At 42.0% G+C, this 20,122-nt stretch overlaps 2 protein-coding genes across 2 annotated transcripts; both read left to right on the forward strand.

The window, feature by feature from the left end:
• The first annotated feature begins 387 nt into the window (after window positions 1-387).
• LOC108667756 (protein-S-isoprenylcysteine O-methyltransferase) lies at window positions 388-2,121 on the forward strand. Its single transcript, XM_018154821.2, has 2 exons — window positions 388-609; window positions 893-2,121. Exons 1-2 carry the CDS (start codon window positions 394-396, stop codon window positions 1,553-1,555), a joined length of 879 nt encoding a protein of 292 aa, XP_018010310.1. The 5' UTR covers window positions 388-393; the 3' UTR covers window positions 1,556-2,121.
• Window positions 2,122-4,893: 2,772 nt separating this feature from the next.
• Window positions 4,894-18,799, forward strand: LOC108667751 (kelch-like protein diablo). Its single transcript, XM_047885754.1, has 11 exons — window positions 4,894-5,734; window positions 5,990-6,112; window positions 6,652-6,812; window positions 8,133-8,307; window positions 8,624-8,827; window positions 9,194-9,306; window positions 9,892-10,058; window positions 14,319-14,551; window positions 15,133-15,235; window positions 16,961-17,068; window positions 18,600-18,799. The coding sequence occupies exons 1-11, from the start codon at window positions 5,630-5,632 to the stop codon at window positions 18,797-18,799; spliced, it is 1,692 nt and encodes a 563-aa protein (XP_047741710.1). The 5' UTR covers window positions 4,894-5,629.
• Window positions 18,800-20,122: the final 1,323 nt, after the last annotated feature.

Below are 20,122 nucleotides of genomic sequence, written 5' to 3' on the forward strand. Positions count from 1 at the left end.
TGTAAATTAGGATTTGAATTTTTGATGGCGGACAGATAGGGACAAAGCGAAACTAAGTAAAACGTGGTAAAAAAGTGGAAGTTTATGCCACTATTTTTAGTTTTGTAATATTTTGATTAGTTCAGCTGCTACAACATTTCTACAAAATGTGGAACGTGTGTCCGGATTTACCCCGCCTGTCCCTTATTACCCTGTCTGTCCCTTATTACCCCATTTGACAGTAATTCTGCTGGTGGGAATGTCACAGCTCCACAAATGGCAACAATGGAATAAAATAATTACCAATATATTCTGAGATTTCTGTTTGAACTAAAACACATTACTTTGAAACTGTAAGATTTGAATTTACAATGTAAAAATAACTAAAAAATATCTTCCTCAGGTATTGTAATAATGTCATTGATACGCAATGGTCAAGTAAGCTTGCAGAGCTTTATTTTAGGCTCATTTGTATCAAGTTATTTATTGCTTTCAGCACTGCATCTTTGGCTAACTGCTGCACCTCAGTGGTTTCTCTGGATTCTTTCAAATTCATGGATATATATCCTAGCATACTTTATATTATCAAATATTATCATCAGACTGCTCTATTGGGATGATGAATGGATGGTAAGTTGGTGAAATTTATTGACTCACTGTTCATGTGATATGCTGCTCAGCTTATTTATGCATCTACCATTCATTGTGCCTTGAAATTTCACTTAGGTACTTCTCAACAAATGAAGTGAACCTTTTGAAAAAAAAGAAGCCATGTTATACATTTTGATTGGTCACATTTTCAGTTATATTTTATGACTCCTTCTTGTTTCTGAACAAATTGTTGTGGAACTTTTTATCAGATATTTTATATACCGTACATATTAGATTGCTTTTAATTCTTCATTAATTGCAGGTTGCTGTGTGTGGAAATTTGACTGGAGTAGCCTTTGGCTCAGGCCTGGTTATAGTTGCATTGGATCTTCATGGACTGCGTATATTTGGTGGGTATGTTATGGTACTTGCTTTTTTTCACTTCTCTGAATATTTCATCACAGCTGCCACCAACCCTACAACTCTATCATTGGACTCTTATCTTTTAAACCACAGTTGGGCTTACTGGTTAGCAGGTTCTGCCAGTTGGGCGGAGTATTTCCTTGAACTTTGGTTGTTTCCTCCCATTAAAAGTTTGTGGTATGTGGCAGCAGCTGGGGCAACCATATGCATATTGGGTGAGATCACTCGTAAACTTTCCATGATAACTGCGCAGAAGAATTTTAACCATCTTGTGCAAGTGCGGAGACAGTCTGGACACAAGCTTGTTACCCATGGTGTGTATGGCTGGTTTCGTCATCCCAGCTATGTTGGTTGGTTTTGGTGGAGTGTTGGAACACAAATCCTGCTCATCAACCCTGTTTGTGCTGTTTTGTATGCAGTCACTTCATGGCTTTTCTTCAAGGAGCGTATAACTTTTGAAGAGATGACTTTGATCAGCTTCTTTGGCCAGGAGTATATAGATTACCAGAAACGTGTGGGTACTGGTTTACCCTTCATTAAAGGTTATTTGTTGCAGGATTAATGATTAACAAATAGATAAGGCAGTTTTTGTACCAGCTATTCTATGTTCTGGCATTGTTATAATAGAATTATGCTACACCAGAGAATTAACCTTTTTGATATCTATTCACACATATACACATTCAGTTCTTAGCTCAATTGACTCCATTGATCTCACTTCTAATGTATTTAAATGATATGGTTTGCCATGATTTTGCGATAAGTTAATACAAAGTAATAATTAATTTATTTTAATAGTTATGATTACTTAAGAGAATTTTTAACTATGATTCCCTTTTTTTCTCACGACTCACTGTTGTTTCTTCCTGTACACCCTGACCTTGAAAGTTTTTATTGCTGGAATGCTGTGAAGTGGTTCATGCACAAGCAAGTTTTTTCATTGAAACGCGTATGAATAATGACCAGCGAGAATGCATTATGTTCCAATTTTCAGGGAATCAAAAATTCTTCAGATGATGTTAATAGGTAGTAGATCAAAAGGCAGGTCACAGCAAGTACCAATAATATATTTAATGACGTTTCGAATGTATCAACATTCATTTTTAACTTACAAGAATCATTGAACAATAACATTTCGATTGACATGGACAAATACCTACACAATACACATAAATAATATACAACAAGGAAATTTTTAAATTGAAATGACTGCAAATTATCTCATAGTTCAGACAAATTCGGCAGTTTGCAAACAGAAGCTGGAGTCCAATCCTCATAGATCATGGTTCCAGCAATCATCGGTCGGTTAATATTTGGTGGCAGTGCGCTGAGTGCATAATGACGAGACTGTTTGGTTCCTCCAGCACAGTGTGAGCGACGGTCTTGTGAGCTTATCTCAAGGGGTTGCCCTGTCCTCCAGACTGTAGGTGGCAGGTGAGATGGTCTCAGTGTCGTGGTTGTTAGTCATATAACTCCAATGTAGTCCAAATTATGTTGATTTGGACTACGTTACATTCAATAACTTGTAAATGAATGTTAATACATTTGAAAAGTTGTTAAATATATTATAAATATACTTGCCTTTTGATCTATTAACATCATTTGAAGAATTTTTGATTCCCTGAAAATTGAAATATATTGCATTCTCTGGTCATTATTTGTGTGCATTTCAATAAGAAAATTCTGCCGTCTAATGCTAATTTCTGCCAGCATATTTTTGTGCACAAAAGTCTTACATGTTTTGCTTGTGCTTATTTTTTGAAGATGTTAAGGCAGTTATCATTATCAGGATTAATGAACAGTTGCATTAAGCTTTGAAAGCCCTAATTTATGTGTAGGTATGGCCTAACAGTTTGTCCAAAAAGCACAGACCTACTGTAGCTTCTAGAATCTAGATGATTGCAATTAATTATTTTTTAACATTGCTGTTCCTTGGATTGTGCGTATTTGGTTGCATCACAACCTCAGTATATTGCTCATGTTTTGTTCTTACAAATCCCAATTTTTGATACAAAAAACTGATGTTATTATATATAATAGAGTTGTCCTTCTATGCCTGCAACAAATGCTTTGTTGAATATTGATCTAGAGATGTTTAGATCATCATATTACTTTAGATGTCCTTAGAAGTCCTATTAATTATTATAGGATCTATGCAAACGAACTATTAGAAATACGTAATCTTCTAATGTTTAATTATTATTACAATTACATTCATTTAAAATGTATGTCTTCCATATTGTGTTTCTAGTTTGAGGCACATGAAATTGATCATATTGTAGCATTTATTGAATAAGATAGGTAGGTACTCATTGTTGGAGCTTGAATATGATTTCACATCACTTTTTGAATCTTTTGCTATGACACATGTTCAACTTGGAAAAATACCGTAACATGGCATGTGATTTAAAAACTTAGGTATGGTATTTGGATTTTTCATGACCACTTATACGGTGATATGAAATGAATGAATTATAAGAAAAATGCACATACTTTGCTGTTACCTTATCCATGAATCCTCTGGTACTTACTATATGTGATGTACAATTATTGTGTCATGCTATTCAGTGCTACAAAGAAATATATGTGCCCTCCATTTAGTCAAATGTTCATGAGTTGCCACTAGGAAAGTACGGCTCTGATTGAATATATAAAAGACTTACCGGTATTGAATTTTAATGTAATAAGCTCCAGAAGGAATTAGTGTGTCATTGTCTTATGACAATATTTTGTAGTAAAATCTTCTTTTTCCCATTGTTCTTATCCTTCTATTTTTTAAATAAAAAAGTTTATTATGGGCTATATGATTTTGAATGATCTGCTTCATTATTATCATTAATATGCCATCAAAGTTGTCTAGACATACTACCTACCCTAAAAAGTTGAGCGTAGCACACTAACTTTCCGTGCACCTTCTTGTAAGTTTATGGTACAGCAATTTTAACTGTTATGGCGACCTGCACTTCAGTTTTGAATGATAGCTACGTGTGTTCAGAAATGTTATGACGGTTGAGTGTTTGCCTTTTACAGACGTATGGCTTATGAGTGTGAGCAAACTTGTATAGCTTATGAGTGTGTACAGTCTTGTATGGCTTATGAGTTTGTGCAAACTTGTATAGCTTATGAGTGTGTGCAGTCTTGTATGGCTTATGAGTTTGTTCACTCTTGTATGGCTTATGAGTGTGTAGTGTGCACACACTGACAATATTATTATTTAGATGCCATGAAATAGGGAGGATACTTCGCTGGTAGGGTGACCTATCAAAATGCTACCTATGTTATGTAATCCCTCTGACTTTTCGGGTAAGAGTTACGATTCAGAATCTTTACTTCTTTATCTCCCTTATTGGAATAAAACAATTTTGATGTTGAACGCATGACTCATCCTGAATGAATGGAGATCAGTGTTTTTTGAAGATGATACGATTAGAAGGCTCAACTTTTAAATGCGGATTGACAATTTTGGAAAATGTTTGACTGAATGAAAACATTAGGTATCGTAGTGTTGGAGAATTGATTGAAAATAGTGAGTTGAGAGAACAGTACAGTGCAGGTTGAAAGGGTCTTGCGTCCCTTGCTTCCACAGCTGAACATTTTTTTCACAATAGTCAACTTTGAAAATTGATGAAATTAGAAGGCTCAACTTTTAAATGCGGATTGACAATTTTGGAAAATGTTTGACTGAATGAAAACATTAGGTATCGTAGTGTTGGAGAATTGATTGAAAATAGTGAGATGCGAGAACAGTACAGTGCAGGTTGAAAGGGTCTTGCGTCCCTTGCTTCCACAGCTGAACATTTTTTTCACAATAGTCAACTTTGAAAATTGATGAAATATTGAAAATTTAAGTATTGATTATCGTGTACAAATTTGACGAATGTCCATACTTGTGCAGGTATATGGTCATTTTTTTTTTTTTGCTTAGGGACCGTTTAATTATTCGTTTCTACCATCAACGAACGCATCTCCACGAGAAGATTATTGACGGTTTGTAGTATTTTCTGGCGGCTGTCATTATCCGCAATAGAAGGAAGGCACGAGCTTGTCAATTTTGTTGAAACCTTAATCCTCTGCCGACGTATGTCAATCTCCGGGAACATAACTTTCAACCTAAATATACGTAAACTATTGAGTTTAGAAACTTGACGTTTGTGCGCAATAGTGAACATTTTAAAGTTGCCGTACGTGGCGGCAAGCATCAGTGCGAGTCAGTTTGCGCTCGCTAGAACGCATCCTTTTTTGGGAAGTAGGCTTGCGACAATATTGCTCCGATTACTCATGCCAGGCGGTAGAGGGTTAAATCTGAGTTCCAGTAATCGATATTTACTCTATCAATGCTCGTACTTATCGTGGTTTACCCTGCATGCATAAATTTATCAGAGCACTGGTGAGAAGGGACTCGAAATGTGGTCAAAATTACGAAAGACGGGAGGATCGCTGACTTGCCAGCCAGCAACGCGATCATCGCTGACTAGCTCGAGAGCGGCGCGGTCATTGCTGATCTTTCAACTTTCCCCGCCACGCTCTTCTTAAACCATGCGCCATCATCGCTGACCTCGCTTCATACGGCGCTCTCAATACACCGTGCGCCATCATCGCTGATTTACCTATATTCTTACGACGCTCTCATTAGACAATGAGTCAGTTCACGGTAGCAGAGGTGGAGGCCGGCGCGCTGCGGAGGGACGGCACAAGCACCATACAAGAGGTTACCGTCATCGACAACACTCTGCATCTCGCGGTCAGCCGCTGGCGAAGCTAAGCTCTTTCTCCACTTGATTATTTTACTGAAATAAATCCTATACTTGCGCTATAAACTATATATATAAACGATCTTGCTTATACTCAAGCTCTTGTGGATTTTCCATCTATTCTCATAAACTTTTAACCTGGCTTATATACCGCTTAAAAATCTATTTGAAATACTCGTCTTTTACCAATGCTCGTTAGTAACATTAGTGTTGGCGGAAGTGTAAAGAGCTCGTCTGTCGCACAGCTGCACCGCGGCATGAACGAGCTACGTAAGAGCGGCGAGCTGTGCGATGTCTCCCTCTGTGTTGAGGACTGCACCTTCCCCTGCCACCGAGTGGTGCTCGCCGCCTTCAGCCCCTACTTCAGGGTGAGTAGTACTGGGACTGTTATACAGTCACTATGACGTGCTGTGACAACCTTCAGCCCCTACTTCAGGGTGAGTAGTACTGGGACTGTTNGCCTACACCGCCTCCATCACCATCAACACGTCCAATGTACAGGTCTGAACCTACCAACTTCTTGCTAATAAACTTCATCTCGTGTAACATAAGGCTAATTTAAAGTTTAAAGAGAAATAACTTCAATTTCCGAGTGAAATCATCACTAAAATTCCATTTTACAAACTTGTCGCAATGGATGCCATCGAACTCTCGAATGTGTGACTACTCTGTACTAAGTTGTGAACACGACTTAGCTAAACTAGAGTACATAAAAACGACTAACTCTAGTTTATATCGAGGGCAGATCGAGCATTTGTCTCGAAATTGGTCCTTGTACATTGCAAATCTATACTAAAATTGAATGATAAATGTAAAAAAAATTGAATCAATAATATTGTACGACGGAATCAGAAACTATCACTAATAAAACCCCCTTTGCGATAGGAGGCAGGCTTTACCTTTCTAGCAGCAAAATATTTATTCATCTAATGATGGAATGGGAATTGAAGTATTTACCGANTTCCTGGAGCATCAGCTGGAGCCGTCCAACGCCCTCGGCATCCTGCAGCTCGCCGACACCCTCCAGTGCGAGGACCTCAGGGCGGCCGCTCACACCTTCGTCAACAGGTATGACTTGATTCCACACTAGGTTATTCTATAATTTAAGTTATACTGTAAACTGACTCTGCAGCTTCATTTTTGATATTATTTCTTAGTCAATTCTCAAAATGGCTGTTAGATTATTCGTCTGTAAAAATAAATATAAACCAACGAGAATCTCAATTGAAGCAACTTAATTATGTTGGTTCAATTCATTGATACATTTTCACCATGTATGGAATTAATGTTGCTATTAAAGTATTCTTTTCCTAATTGTGTTACCAGCCGTGTTACTACTTTTGCGTATCAATTATGTTACGTTTGCATAATACCGTACTTGATTCAAAACCTATTGCATGCATAGACATTCTTTCTTTACTTTTCAACTATTTACCTATATTGTAATTTTTCGAAAATTTATATAAACTTCAAACCAGTGAAGATCCTCAAATGATTTTTCTCATTTGACATTTCTTGAAAGCATGCGACGAAGTAGGGGCGTGGTAGGTGAAGCGCAATATAGCGACGTATTAGGTATTGTAATGGTCCCAAACTCACGTACTTTACAGTTTGCGGCGGCATATGTTGATCGCAACCAATATTACCCGCAGTCCTCTAGTAACTAGTTCTACCCTCAAGCATCGAGTTCTAAATAATCATATTGTTATGGCTTGCATTCTGTTGCATAACATGATTTTATTCATTATTCCGCTCTTGTCTTGCAGGCACAAAGTATTTTTTAAAATATTTCTCACTGCCGTGAGTTCAACGAGCTTCCTCGATATTTTTTGTGGGTTTATTGAATTTACTAAATATCGCAGCAAGTTTGTTGTACATCCTCAGTACTGTAGCAATTTAAAAGAGCTTTTCCTACTGTGAGGCGAAGTTTTTGATATTGTTATTGATATTCCAGTGAGTTTGAAGAATATTCTCAATATTGTAAGAGCACTCACTTCTGCAGCCAGTTCAATGAGCACTTACTATGGCAGCGAGTTTAAAGAGCTCTCACTATGCCAGCAAATTTAGAGAGCTCTCATGGCAGCGAGTTTAAAGAGCTCTCACTATGCCAGCAAATTTAAAGAGCTCTCATGGCAGCGAGTTTAATAAGCTCTCGCTATGGCAGCGAGTTTAATAAGCTCTCATTATGGCAGCGAGTTTGATGAGCTCTCACTATGGCAGCGAGTTTAATAAGCTCTCATTATGGCAGCGAGTTTAAAGAACTCTCACTATGGCAGCGACTTTAATAAGCTCTCGTTATGGTAACGAGTTTGATGAGCTCGCACTATGGCAGATAGTTCAATAAGCTCTCACAATGCCAGCGAGTCTAATAATCTCTCACTATGGCAGCGAGTTTGACCGCGTGCTGCGTGAGAGCGACGAGCTGCTGGACCAGAGTGTGGCGAGCCTCGTGTCTGTGCTGAGCAGCGCTGAGCTCACCGTCAACAGGGAGGAGGACGTCTTCGCTGCCGTCATGCGCTGGATGCACCACGACCACGCCAGGCGCGCCCCTCACCTACACAAGGTACTGACCCACCAATCCCTGACGTTAGTGAATGTTTCCCTCTGTTTCTGAACATTCTATGTCATTAAAATTTGACGTGTAAATTCAACATTTTATGTTATCAATAATACTTTGTATGTAAATAAACATTGTGCACCGATACTCTACTCAGTTGTTCGTGACGCTAGGATTTGGCTGCTGGATACTTCGCATGCATGTTTGTATTTTGAATGAAACGTATTAAGCATAATTATAGTTTTTTCAATAATGTACTGTAGGGACATGAACTTCATTTCTAAAGGTTCTCTGTTTTTGACTAAGTAAAGTATGTGCGCAGGTGCTGCAGTGGGTGCGCCTGTGCCAAGTGTCCCCCTATTTCCTGGTGGACGTGGTGGAGGCTGAGCCTGCCGTCCGCTCGTCGGCGGAGTGCCGCGTGCTGGTGGAGGAGGCGCGACTCTACCACCTCCTGCCCGACCGTCGCCACCAACACCACAGCAAGTTCACGCAGCCCAGACCCCGACCCACCAGGACCACGGCCATGGTATCAGTTCACCTACAATACCGCTCATGTGTGTGTAGTTGCCCATCTTGGTAGTGGCAACTACGGAATGGATGTATTGATGTGTCAGTTTTTAAGCTGAGCTTCCCGGAAGAACTTTTCCTCAGTGGGACTCCAATCCAATAGCTGGGTGCGAGAGACAGAGACTCTCACCACTGCACCACCGCAGCTAAAAAACCTCTCATCGTGTTGTATTCCAATATCTTTGCTATCTATATCTTGTCTTAGTTTCTTCAAGTAGATCAAAATATGTCAATGTTATATTGACTTTAAAATTGATTCTTTGTCGCATAAGCTCATTTGTGTTTAATATTATACATAAGCACTGCATTGCCCCTGGTTCGCTAGGGCCTGGTTGCGGTGTGTGGGGAGGACCCCTCAGGCGTGTACCAGGACGTGCATTTCTTCGACCCGAGCACCTTGGACTGGGTCATCCTCACTGTCGTCCCGGAGCCCTTGCAGTCAGTACACGCTTCACTCGTTACCAATATTGTCACATTCCTCACCTCGTCTTAGCAACAACCAATACTTTCGTATTTGTTCTTTGAACTCATCGAGGAAACTTGCTTTGTACCTCAGTTTACGGTAACAGTTGGTATAGGTACTATATGGTGGACGATTCTTTTGATTTTGTTGACTAAAACAAAACTAAATTCCAACTTAGCAGCGATTTCCAAAACACAAACGTATCCGCTTCTTCACTATTCAGTGCGACAGTGACACTCCAGGAGTTTCATTCAGAATTTACATTGGGGAAAAACGGTTAAATTACTGATTTTTCTCACAATTGCAAGTACCCTACATTTTAGATCCTTAACATGTCTTCTTTTAAAACATTTAAATAGTACTTATTATGGTTGATATCCAGTTTCCAAGATGAGCGTCGGAGCCGTACTATAAACTACTGCGTATTTCTTCACGGTGGTGATTGATGATAAAGAGCCGAACAAAATTCAATTTTTTAATTGATACTAAACCGAAGTGTAAAATATTCCCACGTCATAACTCTGATCAAACTATACCCTAACAATGGCGCCGTTGTGCAGCGGTATGAGCGCGTGCGTTATGGGCGGTGGGCGGACGCTGTTCGTGTCGGGCAGCGGCGTGTCGCGGCGCTGGCGAGGTCCGACCAACTTCGTCTTCTACAAGTTTGATTCAATGCTCGAGCACTGGATGCTGCTGCAGCCCGTCAAGACGCCCCGCTACAAGCCTGGTCAATATTTACTTCATTATTTGGGTCCTTGTGCTTGCAATTCTGTAGTTCTGGTTTTGTTGACGTTGGATGCGGTGACAGGCTATGAAAACTGTGTCGTGATTTTCAAAATATGCATGTATTATTTGCAGTCGTTATCAGGTTAATAATAACTCATTGTACGCCTCCGCGTCGTGTGATATGAACCATCCCTGAGTTGCATGAAAATTTCTTTTAGAGTCGTGTGCTTGGCAATAACGGATCTAGATGGTTGAAATTGTAAAGATTGATTGTATTTTTTGCCGCATCCAACAAGGGTTGATAGAGTTTAATAACGTTCAGCTAAATCTCAAATTTCATCTCATGGTAAGTCCCAATTCTATGTTATAGTCGTAATCTGTTATAAAAACCATTCATACATTACCGTTCCAGCCAAATGACAGATGCCTGTTCTCATAATAATAATTAACATTATTCTACGAAGCATTTATCGTGGCGTCTGGTTCAAACAAACTACGAGGGCACGTTGCACATAACTTTAATAGCAAGCGAGAAATAGACACGAGAAAGGAGCAAAAAGGGTAAAAATTAATAACCACTTGATTCATAGGCTCTATGAATGTAGTAGAGAGCCAAAACAAGCGGTGGTGACTTAAGCAATGTGATTGTCCATAGAAAGTTCCAAGTCCAGCAGAATGCCCAGATTGCGAACCGAAGATGCAAGGATGACGAACTTGTTGCACACGTAAGCAGGGTTGGTCCGGAGCTGATGCTGGCGCCGAGCAGTCGCAAACCAAATAAAGTTGTTTTTGATGCATTGAGCTGGAGTCGGTTGGCGCGCATCCAGTCTGAGACAGCGTCCATACAGACAGACGTCCGGTCCTGCAACGCTGCAGCGCCAGCCGGTGCAAAGTAGCCATAAATTTGGGTGTCTTCGGTGAATATGTGCGGATTCAAAATATGTGAATCAATTTTGTAAAATATACGTCGATAATATATAATAGGGAGAAGATCGGGCCGAGAACTGATCCCTGAAGTGAGCCGCAAGTTGCCAACGATGGCGTAGAAAAATTGTTTCCCGTGAGGAACGCATTGGAATCTATTGTGGGAATAGTTTCGTGGGGAACGCATTGGAATCTATTGTGGGATGCGACTCGAACCCCCACAGCACTGTGCCGCACAGGCCAAATGATACAAGTCGACGTTATAAAGTGGCGTGGTCGACCATGCCAAACGCGGTCGACAGATAGTAAAGCCAGTGCCCCATTGTTGCTGCTGTCCACTGCTAGCAGAATGTCTGAAAGCACCCTCAGCACAGCGGCTTCCTTCGAGTGGAGATGACGGTGTGCAGACTGGAGACGAGGCATGAGACGGGACTGCTGAAGATGCTTGTTCAGCGGTTGGGCCACAACGTGTTCTAGGAATTTCGTCAAAATCGGGCTGGAGATCAGTCGATGTGATTAGGGATCAGAAGCGTCATGGTCTTTTTTTTTCAATCGAGACGTAATGTAAGCTGATTTGAATTTCATCGGAACAACATGTTTAGTAAGGCAGCGGTTGAAAAGTTCGACCAGAAAAGGTGCTAGGGTTACAACATTCCTCTTAAGTAACGACGTCGGCAGCTGATCGCTGGCACACTGCTTCAGCCTGTTAAGGCCCGTTCACACTAGGGGCAACACACGAGAATCAAGTGCCTCAAAGCGCATGCAGAGGCGCTTTGCAGCCTCTGCATGCGCTTCTTGACCGATTGACGAGCTAGCGATTGACAGGGGCCATGCCTCATGCAACACAAGCGCGGCACTTAGTAGATAGCTATTAAAGAATTGATGTCACTTGTATGCTTAAATCGCAAATTAGCTAAGAATTTAAATTAAATTAAAAATTTAAATCAAATTAAAAATCTAAATTAATTAATTAACGAAATTCAATTCGTTCTATGGTTTCAATGTATTAATTTGTGACTTCTGATTTGTGATTCTAGATTCTACGAACTGACGATGGAAGTTTATGTGATTGTAGCAACTCCTGACAATTTATGCATTACCGTTTAGCGATTTCAAAGGATGATATAATATCGGTACGAATATTGGAACTTTTTATTTAAGAATAGACTACGGTTATATTTTTTATAAACTATCTTTTTGAATGTGCTAGTTCTCTAATTATGATGCCTATGCTAAATTCTCGTTTACAACTGGCATAGTGCGAAGAATGACGGACCGCAGCACACCCGAGAACAATGGCCCACAGCTCAAATTCGGTTACATCCATCCTCATTGACGTCTAGGTGGCAACTGGTGTTCAAAGCGCGTGGTCTCAAACTACTGAGTACAAAAGTAGTGTGAACGGTTGTGCGCGGTGAGGCACTGCAGCAAACGACTCAAAGCGCATGTCGTTGCCACTAGTGTAAACGGGCCTTTAGGCAGCGCGCGCACTGCAGCGATAACATCGTCAGCTGTGGCGCGAGTGAATTCTTGGAGCACGCAATCGAACAAGCAGGATACAAATGTTGCCGGCGGAGCATCAACTGACGACGCTCGCACTACAAAAATTTTGTTTTTTTTAAAGAGTTTGTTGTTTGTTTAAAAAGCCCGTGAAATTCCTCCACGCTTACGTCACCCGAAGCTTCTGTATGGCTTCTTCCCATGAGTTTATCCAGCGAATGCCACAACGCTCTAGGATCGCTGCGTTGGGCGTCGACTCTCTGGCGCCAAAATGTCTCTCTTTTAGATTGAAGAAGGTCGACATAATTGCACCGAGCATCTTGCCAGGTGGAGGCCACAGTAGCGGCAGCAGCAGCAGGATTGCCGCGGCTGTTCGCCCGTTAGACAGCCCGCTTCGAGGCCGAATTTCGAAGACAGCCCGCTTCGAGACCCAGCATTCATCGTCGAAACATGAGTTGGAGACTCGTTGGGGTACTCGAACTGTGCATGCAGCAATGAGGTCATCGAGTGTACAGATCAGCTTAGTGTCGTAGAGTTGCACGAGGTCGTTAACTGATAGTGCCAACCATGAGTCAGGCCGACATAGTTGGTACGGCTGCAGTTTTTCGCGTAAGACATCGCCGTCGAGACCGCGCCACGGACGACAGGTAACAGTTTTGCATGCTGGCACCGGGCGCACACATGGCACCGTCCTCTGAAGTAGTCGATGGTCAGATATTGCGATTGCTATGATGTCGACTGGCAGACTTTGAAGGCCAGCTCGCGTGATGACGGCGTCCAGCAGTCCGCTCAGCCGATGTCGTGCGTCGGCAAGGTCACGTGACAAACCATGCCGAAGGTGGCCAGAAGGTCGTTCAGCTGACGAGCAGATGGGTCTTCGACGCGATCCAGTCGAACGTTCAAATCGCCGATAATAAGGGCGGGAGCGCAGCCGTGCACCACAAATTTTGTACACCAATAATCCCTGAATCGAACGCCTTGGATCTCTCCGGACATCCACCAATCAGCCGTGAATGGAACCTTCTATCCGTAACCGATCCTTGACATCCTTCTGATTTGAATATTTTGAGCTCTACACCCCCCAGACACGAGGTCGAATAGCCTACGGTCGAATGACCGTCCACCACTGAACGTTGCGTAGAAGCATCACTTCATACCCTGGCCACCGCTCGAATTGGAACTTGCGCGCAACAGCCTGCGACCACTTGGCTTTGCCCCTGTCTCTTATACACATCTAGATGTGTATAAGAGACAGCCACAGCAACCGATCCAGGACGATAGATGGCGACTGCAACGCCCTTGAGCGATGCACAGGTGACCCTTGCACACAGCAGCTCAAAAGTGGTGGGTCGAGGGCCGACGTCAAGAACGGCAAAGTGCACGCCCCCACTGGCGACGGTAGCTACTCCACCGTAATTCGTCGCCAGGGTTTCGGGTTGTAGGTTGGGCCGCACGCGCCCTACTACCTGGAGTCCTTCATCGCGATGACGCACGATGCAAACCGAGTCAGCGTCGTGCCAGGTCTCTGTCAGGAAGACGACAACTAGTGAGAACGAGCGACAGATGTGAAAAAATTTATCAACTTACAAATAGTTATATTGTATTTAACTTTATCCCGTTTTGCGATGTCTCATGGTAACATAGATGCCATTGTAGCGCATGGCCTCAGAATGAATTGCAGCCGTATTATTGCGATGTTAAGCTATTACAAACGTGCCCGCACAGCCATACATTAATCAGATATACTGGCATACTAAGTATCAAATATCCTGCAGTTACTGCATGCCCGTATGACATAATTCCTGAAATGCTTATTGTTCGTCTACTTGATGAGCAGTGACGGTGTGTCTGAACGGCAACATCTACTGCGTTGGCGGGCAAGGTGGCGTGGACAGAGACCCGCTGGACCTGCACGGGCGGGCGGTTGTCAACACCAACGAGTTCTACGACGTCGCGACCAACGTGTGGAGCTCAGCGTCACCCATCCCTGTTGCCGTGCTGCACCCTGCCGCCGCTGCGCTCTTAGGTATGGGGATTTGCGGCCACATGAACGCTGATATTTTGCTGATAGCAAAATATCGTCGTGATATTTTGCTAAACTATTTACTTTGGAGACTTGGGACCACAATAATGTAGTGTGTGGTTGTCACTTATTGAAATTTTCTATATGGGGACTATGGAGACTAAGTCATTTGTTTTAATTATCTGGTACCGATTACATTACATAATGTACAGTCATAGTAAATAGTTGAATGGACTTTTTCCTGTGGTTATATGTTAAAGTGATAGATTTGAATGATCTGTCGATGGGAAGACAGAAATTCCGATAGCATAATAATTAGGCGAATAATCCATTCGACGACAATAATACCCATCATTTTTTTCGCATTCTTGTAGATACTTGAAAGAAATAAACTCTTTAATAACTTGCCTGGTGCAAGTCATGATTGTTACTGATTTTGTGCCTGTCATAATTACTACCTACTGATGCTTCCTAGTTGTTATCCTGAATAGCTCAAAGTTAAAAGTTTTTATATCAGAACTGTTTGCAATACTATTTCGTATTATGTTTTCAATTTGAGATGGCATTTGTTTTCCTTCGCCAGAGCTTTTTTATCTCACAATGATAATGGGTTTTATTTTGCTTGCAGGTGTACAATCCTCACCAGGACTCGTGGAGCTGCTGTGCGCGGATGCTGGTGGCGCGATGTGCCGCTGCCGCCGCTGTCTTGGATGGAAAGCTTTACGTCACCGGTAGTACCGTAACCTTGTTATTAAACTTCGCCTTGTTTCCTCGGCTTTAACTTCGCCGACGATGTAGCCATCACATGCCGAGGAAGAACTCCAGCAGCTTATCACCCGCTTTACTTATGCTTGCAGGGAATTTGGCCTGACCGTCAACCTGGGAAAGATTTAGGTACTAGCCCAGGGCACTAGACTAGAGCTTCCCAAGCATGGTTCTTGATGGTTACACCCAGGAGGTCTTTGAGAACTTTGCTATCTCGGGTCCACTGCCGGTATCTCCAGTTCACTGTACATCGAATCTGAGATTAACGGCAGGAACACCAAGTCCGTCACAGCCGTGACAAGTAAACCCAGCGTGTTTGGAACAACTCGAGCCTCACGGTGAAGACTAAGCTGTGCGTTTTACAAGGCTTGCGTCATCGGCACTCTCCTGTATGGTTGCGGGACATGGACCACTTACGCGGAGCATGAAAAGAAACTCGACGGCTTCCACAAGAGGTGTCCTCGGCGCATACTGCAGATCGGGTGGTAGGACAGAGTCTCCAATTCTGTGGTAAAAGAACTATCAAATATGATCAGAAATATGATCAGTCTGCTCTCAGTTCTCAGTGAGAGACGTCTCAGGTGGCGGGGGCATGTCAGAAGGATGGTAGCGAGCCGCATCCCCAAGGACCTCCACTATGGCGAGCTCATGGATGTCCTACGGAAAACGGGACGCCCAAAATTACGCTTCAGGGACGGGACATCTGCATGAGGAACTCCGCATCGACCCATCCTTGTCGGAGACCCGAGCAGCTGACCGAAAAAGGCTGGAGAATCTCTGACGAGCAGGATGTGTCCTGTGCTGTGGTCGAGCGCCGCGTTGGCGACTCTCAGAGGAAGTGCAGACGGAAACGACGGTCGACGCAACTGCGACAGCCATCAGCCTTCCACTTGTGAGGCTGTGGATTGGATTGTCACTTCAGGATCGGTCTTTACAGCCATTCTCGATGATACAGGCAGGAACTATAGCTACTCTATCGTCTCTCGAGATGGACGAATTCCGACGAGTAACCTTGTTACATGTGACTGAATTCTTGTTTATGTCGAGTATGAATAATTGAAAGAAAATTTTTCTTTATTGAACGAGACTGAGTGATAGTATTCCAAAATATTGCCATCCTGCTGTCAACTCAATAAAACCATTATATTTACTTAATGACTTACAAAACAGAAGCGGCGTATTCTATTGAATGAACGTATATGTTAGAGGGCAGCCTAAGTATTTGCTGACTACTTAGTTCTTTCACAATTCAAGTGAAGGATATTGAATCGAGAACGATAATTCGCAGCGCCAAACACACACACCTCAATTTGTCTTCATAAGCTGGGCAAATAAAAACTCTGCAATTATTAAGGTTATATAATTAATTGAAAGTCGTAACCTAGGTCACATGATGTACAATACAAAATATACGATTTTGTTATCACGAAGGCGGACGTCAAAATTGGTAGCTATAAATCGGCAGCAATGTTGACGTGTGATAAATAGGTTGACGTGTGATAACAACGTGTGCTGTGCAGGCGGCTGTCGGCAGCCATGTCGTAGATTGACGTGTAATAACAACGTGTGCTGTGCAGGCGGCTGTCGGCAGCCATGTCATAGATTGACGTGTAATAACAACGTGTGCTGTGCAGGCGGCTGTCGGCAGCCATGTCGTAGGTTGACGTGTAATAACAACGTGTGCTGTGCAGGCGGCTGTCACGGTTTCTTGTCGGTGACGAACAAGGCTGAGCGCTACGACCCCAAGACGGACACGTGGGAGGAGATCGCCCCCATGACCACGGCACGTCAGCACCACGGTGAGCGAAGCAAGCAACGCTCTGTAGCCAATTCTTTGGCGAGTGTGTGCAAAACACATCAAGATGCCACCAATGGTAAATATAAAAGATATATTGATGCATAGGTATATAAACTTTGTGAAGATTCTAGAAATGACTTCACACGCGCCGATTACCGTCTCAGTTAAGGTGGTCTAGAAAATTTATCCCGACCCGGTTATAATTATGAGCAAACCGGTTACGTTTCATTCCATCTAGATGTGAAAACAGTTTTCCTTAGAAATTGTCAATTGTTGATTTGAAATTCTTCTACAACTGCTAGAGAAATGAAGTCTAATAAGTGCACTCACTGAGTTTCATTCAGCATCTGATATTTTAGCCCTTTTTTCATTTCCAAAAAATAATCTAGAAGTCGCTATTATACATTTTCTCACATTAGTAAAGGAGTTAAATATTACTGTTTTCATCTTTATCTGTTTTTTCATTATATGCAGTTAAATTATTTCATGATTTACGTACCTCATACGGAATTTATGGTAGTTTAAATCAAAACAACAAACAGTAAGTCCCTATTATCTTAGTTGCATCGGAGATCAAGATAGGCTTCACTTAAGAATCAGATGTAGATCGTTGACCGAGTTCATCGAACACTGAATGGAAGGAAGATCTTTTCTTTGAATATTTCAGTGCATGTTAATATAAATAGTTTATATTTAATATAAATAAAGTTAGTATAAACCGCCTAGGCTGGGCTGCTACGCGAAGAACCTTTGTGGGAGAGCATTTCCTGCCTGCTCTGATATTCATCATCCAGCTCCGATAATTTTTTGAGTGGAAGTTTAATTTATTTACTTCAACTGAGACGCACTGAATATTTAACTGGAAATATTTAGTAACAAGACTCTTCAAATGGATGTGCTAGACACGCGGAATGAATGAAATTTCCTCCTTTAAAAAGCCACCTCAGTAGACGGAATGCTTAACGCTGCCTCAATATTCCCCGAGTTTTGTTTTGAGGCGCTATTAATTGAAGCCGCTGAAATGATTAATTAATTCTAACACGTAAAATTCTGCAGCATCGCACCACCTGCCGCTTAGAGGGAAGAGCTGAAAATATCTGCTTATCTTCCTTGAATTTTTTTGTTGACTAGTTTTTAAATAAATGGGCAAAATTTCACATACAGTCTTTTGCTATCATAGGCTTTGTGTTTATAGGGTCGAATAATGAGAATACTTTATATAATTTGAACTTTTATTATAGTAAAGTAATTGTGATTTTTAATTCATTTTCTAGTTCATAAATTATTAGAAATAATTTCTATATGTATTAATTTTTTTCTATTCAATAATATTTGATGTAAGTTTAAACTATGAGCTAAAATTACATTAAAAATGAATTTACCATTTTTAAATTGATATAATTTTAGTGGATATAATGTGATGCGGTTGAAACTCAACCACACAATGTGAAAAAAATATGTACCTACTGCATTGTTTTTTCGTTGCTATGCATCTCCCCCCCCCCCCTGGAGCTAAACATTAACGTGTACAGGCATGGCGTCACTGCACGGCGCGCTGTACGTGGTGGCAGGCGTGGGCGGCGGTGGGGAGCAGCTGGCCAGCACTGAGATGTACGACCCCAGCACCAACAGCTGGCACCCCGCGCCCGCCCTACCCTGGCCCCGCGCCCATCTCGCCCTCGACGCCATCACCGTTAATGTGCACCACCCGCACGCTAAAATTTTTGGCTAGATTGTCCTGTTGCGAAGCTGCGCTTGTAACATTTGAGTCAGACCTGTAGCAGTGGGAACCACGTAGGACGAGGTCAGGTCTGAGCGGCTGTGGGTCAGGTAGTTAGTCGTGTCCCGCCAGCCCTACAGTGAGGTTCTAGCCTTAACTCACCTCGCTTCGTTGCTCCACTAGAGATCTTGTGCCCTAGCGCTAGTTACTGTGGCTGTGCTATAAATGTTTCGTCCAGCAGCGTTATGTCTTCCGTGCTTGCTGTACTATTTTATTCAACGTGTTGCTTCTAAGTTTTCTTTACTGGAATAAAAAGCAAGTTTTACCGTGTTAACCGAAGTTTTAATAAAAGACATCCCAGTGCAATAATGTGCAATATAGCTTTAGCAGAAACCCTTGAACTTTTCACAAGATAGTTGCCGGCGTTTGGCCGTGGAGCTCCGATCATCCTGATAAGATTAAAGGTAGCGGCACACGTCCGGTGACAATGTCATCACCGTTAATGTGCACCACCCGCACGCTAGTGACCGTTGAGGCTAGAAGTAGAGCATTGAGCCCTTGTGTAGTTAAGGTAACGATCGCTACGTCCTTCATTTTAACGATGGTTAGTGTATCAGCAAGTTATTCATTTTTTTCTACTCATCTAGTTCTAGCTAAGAAGTCATAAGACAGAAAAACAATGACGATCGTCATTGTATCGGATGACAGAACAATTAATCATTTCATTACTCTTAGGGGACAGAAGTGGTGTTCAATTGTGGTTAAGTTATGGAATGTACGAAGAATATGCTCTTTATGAATGGGGCGACTGCGTGGAGCCTTGAAAACTATGTTTCTTCGTCGATGTAAGGAACGTGCCAAGTGGAATATAATGAATAAGAATCTACACTAATTTAGTTCGTTTTTTTTATTGTTCGTTGCTATGATGAATTATTCATGGCAGCGCACTATAAGCTTCTTTCACCCAAGGACAGACCTCGTCTTTGACGCAGTGTCGCGAAGCACCTTCTCAAGAATTTAGAAAGTTATCGTTAGGTATCGGCTAATCTTAACTCACAACCTCTCGTCGACCGTTAGATGCTTTGACTTGAAAAGTTAATCGCGATTTTCTTATCATGCAGTTCGGCAATGAAACTTGAGCGTTCGCATTGAGTAGGTACGTCATTGAGAGGCAATTAGACGACGTGTTCCCAATGAGGTGTTATATCGTTATTGTAAAATGTCAATTACATGCCGATAGCGAAATGTGCCAGTGCGTCACGATGTAGGTGGTCTTTTATCACCTTATAAATATCACATTTCAAGACGCGAGCCTCGATGAAAGTTTCGTGGTGA

This window comes from Hyalella azteca, unplaced genomic scaffold (genome assembly GCF_000764305.2).
Source record: "Hyalella azteca isolate HAZT.00-mixed unplaced genomic scaffold, Hazt_2.0.2 contig2994, whole genome shotgun sequence".
Classification (NCBI taxonomy): Eukaryota; Metazoa; Arthropoda; class Malacostraca; order Amphipoda; family Hyalellidae; genus Hyalella; species Hyalella azteca.

Excerpts from the sequence above, each read along its gene's own strand:
- LOC108667756 (XM_018154821.2), top strand. The coding sequence starts at position 394 with ATGTCATTGATACGCAATGGTCAAGTAAGCTTGCAGAGCTTTATTTTA. Across the intron at positions 610-892 it reads ATTGGGATGATGAATGGATG|GTTGCTGTGTGTGGAAATTT; the intron begins GTAAGTTGGTGA and ends CATTAATTGCAG.